The sequence below is a fragment of the Oryzias melastigma genome, linkage group LG18 (genome assembly GCF_002922805.2).
Source record: "Oryzias melastigma strain HK-1 linkage group LG18, ASM292280v2, whole genome shotgun sequence".
NCBI classification, from domain to species: Eukaryota; Metazoa; Chordata; class Actinopteri; order Beloniformes; family Adrianichthyidae; genus Oryzias; species Oryzias melastigma.
Window position 1 is genome coordinate 17,550,680 of NC_050529.1, and position 14,286 is coordinate 17,564,965.

Here is a 14,286-nt window from a genome sequence, read left to right on the forward strand (position 1 = left end):
GATACTTTTAAAAACATGTATTTGTTATCTCCCAGTTTTTCCATTAAAAAAATGCATTTATGTTATTTTTCTTTTCAAGAAAAAAAATGTATAAGTAAGTAAAATGTACAGCTCCTCAACATAATACTGCCACCCCCATGCCTTCACAGTTTGCAAGCTTCCATCTTTTCTCTAAGCATTTGAGTCTACATTTTTATTAATTTTTGCTTTAACTATCTGTGTTGAAAATTGTGGTAGTTTGCTTGGCGGAAAAATATTTTACCTTGAGGAACATTTTTCTATAAATTATTTCAGCTTATTGACTTTAAAGTTTCTTTACTGAACTGATAATGTTTTAAAAAGGACTAAATGTGCCTGAAATCACAGAAAAGGTGTGTGATTATGACTGCAATTTACGTTAAATGACAAAAAAAAATAGTAAAAAAGCATGCACAGCGTCTCCTGAAAGGGAATTGAAATCATTATTTGAAGTGTATAAAAATTACGTCAACATTAACTGCAGTTTGATGTTTTTTTATATATTTTCAGATGCTTTGAGGACAGATCTACCCTGCAGAGATGATCAAAGGAGCAAGAGATCCATCTTGACAGAACACCCTCTCATCTTTCTTCTAAAGCCGGCACACACTCAATGGACAGATTATGAGAAAAGAAAAAAAAAACATTTCTGCCATGTTAGATCCAGACCAGCACTCACACACTATAATTATCAACCTGATGATTGCACACCAGTGTTTTTTTGTGTGTGCTTTTTGTGGATGATGGAAAATGCAGCATGGAGCGGCCCGCTTTTTCCCGGCTGTCAAAAAGATTGCTTTCTGAGAAAGCGACGCTCCTCTCATCAAGAGTCATAATTTACTTGTCAAAGCAGGGATCCTCTCAGAGAGAGCAGGAGGGCCCCCTGGGCTTTATAATTGCACGGCGGTTTCTCCTGAAATGCCTCAAGTCAAGATGAAGCGCGGGGCCTGCGAGTCGGGCTTTGTGTCCCCTGGCTTTTAAAAAGTAACCATCGCACAGAAAAGTGGTCAAATGTGGTTAAAACGTTTTTGACTTGCTTCATCATACTCTCACCATCAACTCCTTATTATCTTTGACTTGCTGCAGTGATGCCTTTGGTGCCATGGGAGGAAAATCTACACTGACTCAAGGTCGCCATCTTGTGGAGAAGGTATTAAATGCTGCATAGATAGATAGATAGATAGATAGATAGATAGATAGATAGATAGATAGATAGATAGATAGATAGATAGATAGATAGATAGATAGAATTTACCTTCCTACTCAATTTACATCCCATAATGCTCGGCTACAGTATCGTTTTTGGTCCACTTGTTCCACTCTGAGCATGGGGCCAATTCAAACTGAGAAAAACTCAGAACGAACTGGAGTTTATTCCAAATTGAGACCACCCAGCAGTTCCTGGTCCATGTGTGGCATCAGGACAATGTTTGTCAAGACAAGAGAAGGTCCTTCATACCTTATTGGTCAGTTGACAAGACTTTGTTTTTCAGTTATTCAGTGTTAATAGCAAAGTATAAAAGTGTAGTATGATATAAATGTATTAAAAAACCTTCATTTTGTATGAAAACCTGTCAGTATTCAAGCTGAAAATTTGTTGCGGATTTTGGGGGAAATGAACTCTGGTTCACTTTAAGCGAACCAAATGTGCCCTTAAATACACCCTTAAATGTGGAACCAGACTGACTTTATTTGTAACTTTGTTTAAAGCGTTAAATACATTAAAAAACAAGACCTTTTCTTCCTTGAATGAAATTTTATTGTTCAGATTTTTTAACACAGACAATTTTTTGTTAAGTCTTTGTGGTTTTTACTATTTACTATTTAAAGCTACTATATGGTCCATTTTCTCGAATAATGCGTCGATCCTGCAGTTGTCTCTGCTGCTGGTCAGTACATGATACCGACCCCCACACCTCTCCACCAGCCCCATCAGATCCCCGCTCCTCAGGATGTGCTGCTCGGCACTCTCCCCCAGGAATTCCCCCCATGTGAAGAGAACCAGAGTCCTGGGCCAGGCGTGCTCCCCGAGCATGCTCATGTGCTCCTCCACGGCTCTCCTGTACTTGTGTGTGCAGGTGAGGAAGGTGGGCACGAGCAGGAGGATGACGTCCGGGTGGCACCGGGAGTAACAGTCCAGAAGAGTCTTCCTCTGGGATGACCTGAGTGTGTCGGGTCCATCTCGCCACCTTAGACCTTGGGGTTCTGCGATGGCCAGGCGTCTCCCGGCTATCTGACCTCTCCAAGGCTTGAGTGAGGAAGCGTCTATGTCGGTTGCTTCACCTCCTAGTAGAGTGAGTCCTGTAAAGGATCGGTTAGACCACGTTTCCCCCAAAAGCATCACCCTTAACTCCACCTCTGAGTGGTTGTGAGGTTCCTGCAGAGTTTTAAAGCGACAGTTGTTGCTCTCCAAAGCTGGCGGTCCTTGTTTCCTCCTTTCGTCGTCTTTTCCTGCTGTCCCCTTGACCTCTCGGTGATCCTGTGAGTCCTCTGCATTTGGCAGATACACCGAATCCAAATCCTCCTCTGCGCCGCACATCCCGCTGCTCACCAACTCTCGCTCCCGGAGGTTCTTCTCCCAAACGCTCATTTTCCTGAGTCCTTCCTTCAGGTTGGCCTCCTTGACGTGGAGCTCCTCCTTCACCAAAGCCAGGCCTCGGCGCATCCTTTCCAGCTCCTGCATGGTGCTGCTCACCTGCTCGCTCTGGGCCTGCAGGTCCGACTTCCATCTGAGCAGCTCTCGCTCCTCGTTTTTCAAGAAGCACTCCCGCTCTTTCAGCTCCTTCTCCTGGTTTTTCAGTTCTTTTACCTTCTTCTGGAGGTCTTGCCCGTGAGCGCTGAGCTCCCTCTGCTTGCTCTCCAGACCGCTCAGTAAACTCCCCAGCTCTTTTTCCATTTTCTCCACGTTTTGCGCTCGCAGGTTGACGTCTTGCTCCTGTTTGTCCTTTTCCTCTTGCTCTTTTTCCTGAAGCGTTTGTTCTTGAGCTTTCAATTTCATCTGCATTTGAGCAAGTTGTTCCTCTTTTCCATGTAGATCTGTCTCTCTTTGTTGAAGTTCCTCTTCATATCTGCTCAGCTCTTGCTTCCTGTCTTCAACTGCTTGCTCTTGTCTCAATAGTTCTGCGTTAATCTCCTCAAACGTGCCTCTCTTCTGGTCTTCAAAGTGCCTCCTCAGCTCATTCATCTCCGTCTCTTTTTCATCTTTAAGTTTTAATAACTCAGCTTGCAGTTTGCAAATCTCTGATTCCTTTCTTGTAACCACATCTTCCACCTTTTCCAATGTGTCCTCACTTTCCTTCACCTGGGCCTGAACTTCCATCTGCTGCTCACACTTCATTCTAAAGTTCTCTGCCTCCTTCTTCATTTTCTCGTTTTCCTTCTGCAGCTCTTTTACAATCTTTTGGCTTTCTTTGTATTTCTCCTCAGCCACCTGGAGGCTGTTCAGGTTCTCCTCCTCCAAATGACGGATCTTTGTGTCCATCTCTGTCTGGAGGGCTTGCTTTTCCTCCCTTTTTCGGGCAATCTCCTTTTCGTACTCCTCTATCATGCTGGTCATCTCTTTGTCCATTTTGTGGGTGAGCTCCTTCAGCTCTGACTTTGTCTGCTCGATGGTCAGCCTCAGATGACTGATCTCGCTTTCATCTTTTTGCCTCAGGTTTTCCAGCTCTCTGTCTCTTTCCTGCAGCTTTTCAACCATTTCTGCATCTTTTGTCTTTTCCCATTCAGCATAGCGTTGCTGCAACTCCATCATTTTGGCGTTGGTTTCTTCTTTTACATCTTTTATTTCTTTGGAATAGTTTGCACACAGCTTTTTTAGTTCCTCGATCTCACTGTTCGCCTGTGCAAGAAGACTTTGAGCTTGAGTAACTTCTTTTGTCTTCTTGTCAATGATTGCGATCAGCTTGTTGATCTCATTAGATTCTTTCTCCTCTTTCTTCTTCAACTCCTCCCAACTTCTGCTCTCCTGTAAAGCTGCCTGTTGCTTGAGGCTTTCAATCTCTCGTTCTTTCTCTTTCAGCTTTTTCTCCATGTCGTTTCTTAGCTGCTGTTTTATCTCTTCGTTTTGTCGTAGTACGTCTTGTAGTCTTTCGTCCGCCACTTTCTTCTGGTTTAGTATCAACTCCTCCTCTTTTCTTTGCAGGATCTCATTTGTGTCCTTTAGGTGCGTCTTTAACTTTTCGGTTTCTCCACTGTTTTCTTCCTGTATTTGCTGAATTTGCTTCGTACGGTTTGAGTCATTTTCGTCCCTCATCTTCTGCAGCTTTTCCTCCAGTTCTTTCTGTTTCTCGTTCATGTCTTCCACCTCTCTTTTCTTTTCTTCTAGGTCGCGTTCCATGCATCTCCTGTACTCCATATGAGCTTGTTCTTCCTCAGCCTTTTCCTCCTTCATCTCCTCAATGATTTCTTCCTTTTCTTTTAGCTTCTGATCCGCCACTTGGATTTTATTCTGAAAATCTTTGACTCTCTCTTCCAGTTGCAGCATTTCGTTTGTCATTTCTTGGATATGTTCCTTCATTTCTGCAATTTTTATGTCTTTTTCCTCAATCTTTAGCTCCATTTCCGTCTTGAACGCTATGCAGTTTTCCGTTTCCATTTGGAGTCGAGATCTCATTTCCTGTGTCCGTTCTTCGGTCTGCTTCAGCTTGTTTAGCAGATCCAGCTTCATCTCCATTTCCTCACCATGCTTTTGCTGCAAGTCACTTATTAGTCTTTGTTGCTCATACATGTCTTCCACATCTCTTTTCTTTTCCTCTAGGTTGTGTTCCATGCATCTCTTATATTCCATATGAGCTTGTTCTTTCTCAGCCTTTTCCTCCTTCATCTCCTCGATGATTTCTTCCTTTTCTTTTAGCTTCTGATCCGCCACTTGGATTTTCTTCTGAAAATCTTTGACTCTCTCTTCCAGTTGCAGCATTTTGTTTGTCATTTCTTGGATATGTTCCTTCATTTCTGCAATTTTTATGTCTTTCTCCTCAATCTTTAGCTCCATTTCCGTCTTGTAGGCTATGCAGTTTTCCGTTTCCATTTCGAGTCGAGATCTTATTTCCTGTGTCCGTTCTTCGGTCTGCTTCAACTTGTTTAGCAGATCCAGCTTCATCTCCATTTCCTCACCATGCTTTTGCTGCAAGTCACTTTGTTGCTCATACATGTCTTCCACCTCTCTTTTCTTTTCCTCTAGGTTGTGTTCCATGCATCTCCTGTACTCCAAATGAGCTTGTTCTTTCTCTGCCTTTTCCTCCTTCATCTCCTCGATGATTTCTTCCTTTTCTTTTAGCTTCTGATCCGCCACTTGGATTTTATTCTGAAAACCATTGACTTTTTCTTCCAGTTGCAGAATTTCTTTTGTCATTTCTTGGATATGTTCCTTCATTTCTGCAATTTTTATGTCTTTCTCCTCAATCTTTAGCTCCATTTCCGTCTTGTACGCTATATAATTTTCCGTTTCCATTTCAAGTCGAGATCTCATTTCCTTTGCCCGTTCTTCAGTCTGCTTCAGCTTGTTTAGCAGTTCCAGCTTCGTCTCCTCCATTTCCTCACCATGCTTTTGCTGCAAGTCACTTATTAGTCTTTGTTTCTCGTTCATGTACACCACCTCTCTTTTCTTTTCCTCTAGGTTATGTTCCATGCATCTCCTGTACTCCAAATGATCACGATCTTTCTTTGCTTTTTCCTCCTTCATCTCCTCGATGATTTCTTCCTTTTCTTTTAGCTTCTGATCCGCCACTTGGATTTTATTCTGAAAATCTTTGAGTCTCTCTTCCTGTTGCAGCATTTCATTTGTCATTTCTTGGATACTTCCTTTCATCTCTGCAATTTTGATGTCTTTATCCTCCATCTTTTGCTCCATTTCTGTCTTGTATGCCATGCACTTTTCTGTTTCCATGTCAAGTTTACATCTCATTTCCTGTGTCAGTTCTTCGCTTTGCTTCAGCTTGTTTAGCAGTTCCAGCTTCATCTTCTCCATTTCCTCACCATGCTTCTGCTGCAAGTCACTTATCAGTCTTTGTCTTTCCTGCAGATGCTCACTCATTTGTCTTGCTAGCTGTTCCTTCACCTCTTCTGCATCTCTTTGCCTGTCTTGTTCCATGCCTCTTAATTTTTCAGTGGACTGTTCTTTGACCTCCTCGATCTGTTTCATCAGTTTAACCACTTCCTCCTGGAGTTTAGCTTCTCTCTCATTTTTAGCCCTTATTTCTCCTCGTTGCTTCAGTTCGAAAGCTTCTATCTCTCCATTTTTCATTTGGATCAGCTCTTCTTTGTCCTTTTTGTAGCTAAGATGAATCCTCTCCTTCTCTTTGTTGTTCTCCAGTTCTTTTGCTTCAATTTGTAGACGATACCTCTCCTCCAATGTAGCCATTTCTCTTGTTTTTGCCTCTACTTGTTCAGACTTTTCCTTTTGAAGCCGTTCTTTCAGCTCCTCTATCTCCCTCTGCTGTTCCTGCTGGAGGATCTTAACTTTTTGCTTCATTTTTTCTATTTCAGCTGCTTTTTCCTTGAGTTTGTCTTCACTCTCCTGCTGCTCAGCTTTCCGTGCCTCCATAAGCTTTTCGTTCTGTGTCAAAGTTCTCGCCGTCTCCTCTTGATGCTGCTGCTTTAAAGCTTTCATTTGCAAGTCTTTCTCTTCCATCTCTTTCTCGTGGTGCTGTTTCATCTCATCAAGTTTTCTCTTTTCCTGCTGTTTCATATCTTCTAGAATTTTTTGCTCTTTCTTTTTTGCTCCTTCTTGCTCCTCCTCCTTTTGGAGTAGTTTTGTATTCATCTCTTGTTTCAGTTCTTCCATCTCTTTGTTTTTTTCTTGCTCTTTCCTCTCGAGAAGTTCATTGCTGAGTGTTTTGGTATGCTCCAAATCCACTTCTAAGGATTCCAGCTTTTTGGTCAATTCTGCTTTCTCTTTTACGAGCAGCTCCACCCTTTCTCTCACTTGTTTCCTCCATTCTTCCTCCCTTTGCTTTCTCTGGTGTTCGTGCTCCACATAGGTGCGCTCCAGATCCAGGAGCTTGAGCTGCTGCTCCTCCGTCCTCTCCTTCAGCTCCTCGATCTCTCTCTCCTTCAGCTCCAGGTTCAGCGTCATCCTGTCCTTTTCCTGTTGGCTCTGCTGAAGAGCGATGTGGGTCCTCTCGTTTTCCAGGCTCAGGTCCTGAAACTCTCTTTCTCTGTCCTCCGTCAACCATCTCATCCTCTCCTCGAGGTCGCAGATGTCATTCTTCGACCCGCTCACCCTCCTGTCCTCGTCCTCCTCCTCCTCCCGCTGAATGTCCGCCTTACCAGGGGACTTAGATTTTTTCTTCCGGTCGAAAAACCACCGGATGCTCTTCACCTCCCTTTCTCTCATTTTCTTCAGCTCCGCCTCCTGGCGAAGCATCTTGTCTGTGATCTCTTTGAGGCGCTGGTTGAACCTTTCATTCCGTTGTTGGCTCAAATCCCTGATGTCCTGAACCAAACCGGAGAAGGCCTCACACCGGTTCTTGGTTGCCATCCTCTCCACTTTCTCCAGGAGCTCGTGCACGTTGGCAGAGCCTCCTCCTCCGTCTCCCCCACTGAGGACGTGATATCTGCCCCTGCACTTCTCCAGCAGATACTGCAGGTCCCGGCCCCCTCCCTGGATGTGCTGCTCCATATCCACGCCGTCTCGCAGCTGATCACTGTGGGTGAACAGCAGGATGGTGTGCCTCCAAACACCCTCCCCCAGGAGCTCCAGATGCTCCCTCACATGTCCTGCCGTCACCAGAGTGTCCACCCTCAGAGTCAGCAGCAGCGCGTGAGGACCGGGAGGGCACAAAGCCACGCTGCACACAATCTCCCTCTTCACCCTCTCCAGAGTGGCACCAGCAACTCCAGCTTCCCACCCCGGAGTGTCCACCAGAGTCACCAGGCGCATGGCCACCTCCGCCTGCTGACGGACGCACTCCTCTGTTGCTGCTCCTGCTTGGAAGAATCCCGCTTTTCTGAGGATGGCGTTCCCAGCGGTGCTCTTTCCTGTTTCCCGTTCGCCCAGGAGAACTAGTCGGATTTCTGGGAGGCGGCGAGGAGCTTTGGAGAAGGACTGGTGCGCATCGAGCTCAGAACCCTGAGGACCATCATCTGCAGAGGAAAAACAACTTTACTCACTCTGTACTAAAAAGATGAAGCAAATAGTATTTAGGCTGCATGAATTCATCCTTTATAAACAGCAAACTGAATTTTGGGGAAGTAAAAAATCAGTTTTGCAAGAAAAATAATCTTATTTTTGTAAAAAAAATAAAAATAATAAAACAATTTAAACATAGAAAATAACAAGATTAAAGTGCAACAGTTTGATTTTATGTTATTTTTTTCATAAGTGACCATGGTATCGGCAGGATAATGCCCATCGAGAAGACCGTTATCAGAAAATATAATGGATTTTGCAGAAGTGTCTACCGCATCCTCTTTTTTATTTTTTGCTAAAACCTCATCAGGGATTATTCTTTACATATATATCTTTTTGAACATGAAAATCCTTTATTTCTTGTCAAGTAAAGTACCTCTTTTCCCCTATGAAACCACATAAGACGCTGGCCTTTGCTTTTTATTTTTTGTTTTTTCACGCTGATATTCCTTCTTTTCCATGTTTTCATCCACCTGCTTTCTGGTTTTCCATCTGATCTCATCCACTAGTTTTTCCATGATAATCATGTTCGCTTACCTTCACCCCAAATCACACCCAAACAGGCAACACTTTAACGTCTGTGTTAGGACTCACTTTCAAACAAATATAACTGAAGCAAGATCAGTTTACAAGATAGCCACAAGATGGCATGGTACGTGTATAATATGAAAGTCCTGGAAAAACTGGATTATATGGCTTTAACGACACCTGTAAACACAACTGATCCTCACAAAATACGTTAAAAATTAAATATATTTTGTCAGTAAACTGGAAACTTGCAATTTAAATAGAATCATTACAAAACTATTAAAAAGTTTAAACCTTTTTTGACTTGTAGTTTTATTATTATGGTCAGTAGATAAGGAAAGCCTAAAACATTGTGTCTCAGAAAATGTGACTTTCACAGCAGACCAAACAAAGATGATTTTTTCTGACCAAAAAAAAAATAAAATAAAGAAACGGAACTAATCACACTCACTTCAATTTTATTTTTGTGTAACTCCTGACCTGTACAAAAAATGACCCTCTGTTATTTATTTAAGGTAATAATTACATACAACTGAGACATTTTAGGATGTGATATAATGTAATATTTTTGAATATATATATATATTTTTTAAAATATATATATATATTTTTGATGGGCAGAGATGACCTCCAGCGTTGAGGTACTCAGGCTCCTTCACAAGATGATAAATACGGATTCGGCTTGACAGCATCATGACACAAGTCACAAGTGACTTAGTTTTTAATAACGATTCCAACTGCACACATGCAAGATTGTTCATATAGTGCTAAAATTGGCTCATTTGGCAACAATGCCACAAACTGCACCAGTGTTCGGCATTAGAGCCACCACCAGTGTCTGACTGTGTGTTTGAATGGGTGAATGGATCTGTGACTGTAAACCGCTTTGGGCCTTCAAACAAGGTAGAAAAGTGCTATACAAGTATACTCCATTTACTATTTCCAATTCCAGTCCACACAAATGTTTTAAATGAGGAGATCACAAAATGGCATAGCACTGAAAATACTAGTGAGATCTTCAACCAGATTTTCTCTCCAACATGTCCCCTCTCGGGGGATTCAGTCAAAGAACTTATCAATAGCCTTAAAGCCAATATCTCAAAATCCAAATAAGGGGATCTCTGGTAGGAAAAAATCTCCATGGAGAAATTCCATACTCGTAAAGAATGAAAAAAGAGAGTGTAGAAAATCTGAACGCATATGGAGAAAGACTAAACTGCAGGTTGGGTTCTCGGGTTCTCACAAGGACCAAGAAAGTATACCACATCAATCAAGTTCTGGGGTCTTTACACTGGTTACCTGTCTGTCAGAGGATAGACTTTAAAGTTCTGTTACTGGTTTATAAAGCTTTGAAGGGTTTAGCACCAAAATACATGACTGACCTCCTGACCCAGTATGTACCAGCCAGACCTCTCCGGTCATCAGGATCCGGTCTTTTATCAGTTCCTAGAGTTAGAACTAAACATGGAGAAGCTGCATTCAGCTTCTATGCACCACAGATCTGGAATAGACTTCCAGAAAACCTTAGATCTGCTGAAACACTCAGTGTATTTAAATCCAGGTTAAAGACTCACCTGTTCTCAGCTGCATTTTATTAGTTTGTATTCAACTGTTTACATGCGCACAGTTTATCTAAAATTGTTTTAAATTAAAATCTTTTTACTTTCTTTTAATTTTATTTTAATGATCACATTTTTACTATTTCTTTTGATTGTTTCTTTTAATGTTTTATGTAAAGCACTTTGAATTGTCTCTGATAATGAAATGTGCTATACAAATAAACTTGTCTTGCCTATTAGATCAATGTAGAACAGTTTAGTTAAAGATTCTAATAGTCTATTAGTAAACATTTTTTCAGCTTCCCATGTTACTAATCAGAGGGAAGGCTGGACTGAAGTGTTTAGCTTGAATTTCCCCAAAGCTCAAAGTGTTGCACAAAGGTAGATAAACTGGAGATGGTCTGGTCTGTGGGCACTAAATTTAGGGCAGATAAAAGTAAAAAAAATAAATTAATAAAAATGCAAAAAATGCATTTCCTTAATAAATCAGTAAACCTTGTATCAATGTGATGTTCTCCTTACAATTAAAATATTATAGGTTCAAATCTGAGGCTTTTTCCCCACCAAATTTAAAAACGAGTGACCTAATGTGGTCATGCTGTGACTTAAGACCGGCAACAAAAGTTGTTATTACAGGTTAAAATACAAATAATTGAATACTGTCACTAAGTGTGACCATATACCGCTCATATATGGAGAGAATATAGTCTCATTTAATGTGTGTGTGTGTAATTCTTGATTTGTAACTTATACAATACATTTTGTCCATAACTGTGTACTAGCAATTGTACATGTTCAATGATTGCAAAAAATGAAAAAATACAAAAAAAATGTACATGCACAACTTTAAATAACAGCAGGTTAAAACTAACTACACACAAAAATCTTTAAAACACACAAAACCACATTTATGCACAAATTTGATTTGTGACTCGTCACGTCTCCAAGATTTGTGTGTAAATTATGCGATTAAATGCTGCTCGAGTGGTGGGTCATCAGAGTTTTCTTATCAGCTGCTTTAAACTTGGGAATTGTGAATAATATCTGGTGAAAATTTATATTTTTCCACTTTCTTAGACAGATATGCCTCAATAAATAATGTCCAAAAATGAATGCTCTCCGCTTGCCGTGACTGGGAATCGGCGCTTGTGGACGACCTCTATGGCGAAAGTGCTAGGAGGGAAAGCGCAGCCCGAGGGAGTGATGAGAGTAGAAAAACTTTAGTGTTGAGTGTTTTAAAATCACATATTTAGACTTTTTTGTATTCATTATCAAGGCACATGTGTTTAAGAAAACTAAAAAAATGTGAGGATTCTGTAGTTTAGTTTGGATTTAGTTATATTTGGTCATCTTCTCAGTTTTCCTTGTCAGTCAAACCAGTTCAGTTAACGAGTTCAGTTAATACCCCCAGTCTATTTAAGTCTTCTGTTCTGTTACACCAACCTTTTGTTTCTCCGTGGATTTTTGTCATGTTTTGGTTTATTTATTAAATGTTTCATGTTCCTGGTCTCATGACAGCATTTGGGTCCTTCATCCTCCTTCCTGACAGAAAGTTTCAAGTTTTCACCAGATATTCACAATCTTAGTTCAACGCGTCTGATGAGAAAACTCTGATGACCCAGCATTTAAACGCATCATTTACACACAAATCTTGGAAAGAGTCTCACATCAGATTTGTGTGTAAATGTAGTTTTGTGCGTGTAAAAATGTGTTTTTAAGTTGTTTGAATTTAAAATTGTGGATGTATAAATGTTTTTTTTGTAGATTGCTATGTTTGTACATGTGAATACACAATTACAAGTACACAGTTATGCATAAAATGTATTGTATGAGTTAGAAATCAAGAAGTACACACACACTAATCAAATGAGACTATATTATCTCTATAGTTCCGATAGAAAAACACCATTAGCATTTGGGAATTACCATTGTTTGCTTTTTTTGAATCCTAATACATTTCAAAATATGTTTCAAACTTTTGGGGCTATTAAAATGAACAATAGACATAACTCAATACATTTGGAGGACTTGATGTTCAAGCAAAAAGTTTAATTCAGACCATTTGTGGGTTCTCCAATGTGGCTGTCTACAAAGAGGTTTGTTATTTGAGCCTGTTATGATGTAATAGAATAAAAACAATAAAAAAAAACTCACTCATTAGAGCAGCTTTGATTGTCCCCCTCTGCATCTGCGCCTCCATCTGCCTCTGCTTCTTTCTCCTCTCTCTGGCTCTCCTCCTTCCATCTGCCTCCAGCCCCAACATCAGGTTACTATGGAGTCCTAAGTAATTCTGTCCATCCTTCATCCCGTTCACCATCGTCTCCAGCTTCCTTATCAACTCCTTCACTTGCATCCCGTCTCCTTTGTTGCGGTTATTCACAACATGGTATCTCCCGCCGCACTTCTGGAGGAGTTTCTGGAGTCCTGAGCCGCTGGACAGGATTCTCTGCTCCATGGTCCCTAGACCGAGTTCATCTCCTCTGGTGAACAGCACTAGAGTATGGCCCCACACCCCTTCTCCCAGAGGCTCCAGGTGCTCCTCTATCTCCTTGATGTAGTCGTCCTGGATGGAAGCGCAGGACCGAACAACCAGCAGCACAGCGTGAGGTCCCGGAGGGCAGAGCGACATGCTCCGCAGTGTTTCTCTCTTCACCCAGTTGGGGGTGCGATTCAGGGGGTAGTACCACTCCCACCCAGGTGTGTCCACCACCGTGACTTTCCTCCCGCCGACATCCCCTCGCCTTTTCACACACTCCTCCGTAGGCCTGCCGCTCTCGAATCCTCCCGCGCCTCCCAGGACGGTGTTGCCTGCAGCACTTTTGCCAGCACCCTTCCGGCCCAGCAGGACCAGTCTAAGTTCTGGGAGAGTCGATGGGGAGGCAGGAGAGTGCAGGGCAGCCATGGCGGCCTGCAAGCTCTCATCTGTGAAGAAAGGGAGAAGTGCTTCCTCAGTGCATCGCACCGGATAAGCTGAATGACAAAGTACAGAAGAGCATAAGTGATGCAGCATGCAAGCTCAGTCAGAACAGCTAAAAACAGCCTCTACAAATGAGAAATGCTCAACTCTATTGCTAATAGTGTAAATATTAGACTATCAAATAATATTTCTAGCTATCAATTACTCCTAACTTTAACTTCTTTCGAATTGAAGCTAAAATTTTTAAACTTTTGCTCTCAAAAGCCCCAAATCTCCTCTGTACTCACCATCATTTGCTTGTTTTGTCTGACTGCAGCTCTCATTTGTGGAGTCCATCGGTTCACTTTCTTCCCCTTCCTCTTTCTAGTTCCTGCATGCGTTTTACAAAAAGAGTTTCAACACAACCACTGAGTCACAAAATAAGACACGACCTGGTGATAATTAGCTCTATCACAACGAGGCACAAGACTGAACGCGGGGAGTCGCACACTTCCTCTGTCACATGACTCCTGTGGTTTGCTAGCAAGATCTGACCGAAGACAGGAAGTCAACCGGTGGCACTGTGACTTTTTCTTAAAATGATTCTAGTGAAGTCTTCAAAGCAGACACAAGTGGTTGCTGCAGTCGTGCATGCAGGCAGAGGCTTCAAAGAGGACATATAAGGAGAACACACGTGTGCGTGCAAAGTTACTTCATACAGCCGAGAGCTGCCCTGTGGTTAATGTGTGGAACTGGTGCCTTCTCCACCCACAAAGTTCAGACAACTGAGCCTGACTGAAGCAGTCTTTGAGGTTTAAAAATTTACATGCAAACATTTACAAATCAAATGGATAAAACTGTAGAATCAAGAGAAAATTTATGTGCAAAATTTGCTTATTTTAGAGCACAATGACAGAACATTAGGAATGCTCTCTAGTACATTTATCTGAGCATGAAAAATGCATCATATGGTCCATAGAACTAACTTGTCATGTTAGTTCGGTGATCACTTCCTCTTCCTTCCCATTACATCCAAGTTGAAATACATTGAGTGAGTGATCTGCCCAGTAATCTGTGGTATAAATGCAGTTTATTTGTATGATTTTAATCATTTTTATCCTTAACATGTCTGTATTTTGGGTATTTTCACAGCATCA

The 14,286-nt window shown here is 41.7% G+C and overlaps 1 protein-coding gene across 1 annotated transcript; it reads right to left on the reverse strand.

Annotated features, from left to right (window-relative positions):
* Nucleotides 1-1,591: 1,591 nt before the first annotated feature.
* On the reverse strand, nt 1,592-13,995 carry LOC112156292 (trichohyalin). The gene is made up of 3 exons (XM_024288524.2): nt 13,438-13,995; nt 12,388-13,203; nt 1,592-8,100 (listed from the first exon to the last, which is right to left on the reverse strand). Exons 1-3 carry the CDS (start codon nt 13,484-13,486, stop codon nt 1,832-1,834), a joined length of 7,134 nt encoding a protein of 2,377 aa, XP_024144292.2. The 5' UTR covers nt 13,487-13,995; the 3' UTR covers nt 1,592-1,831.
* Between the last annotated feature and the right edge of the window lie 291 nt (nt 13,996-14,286).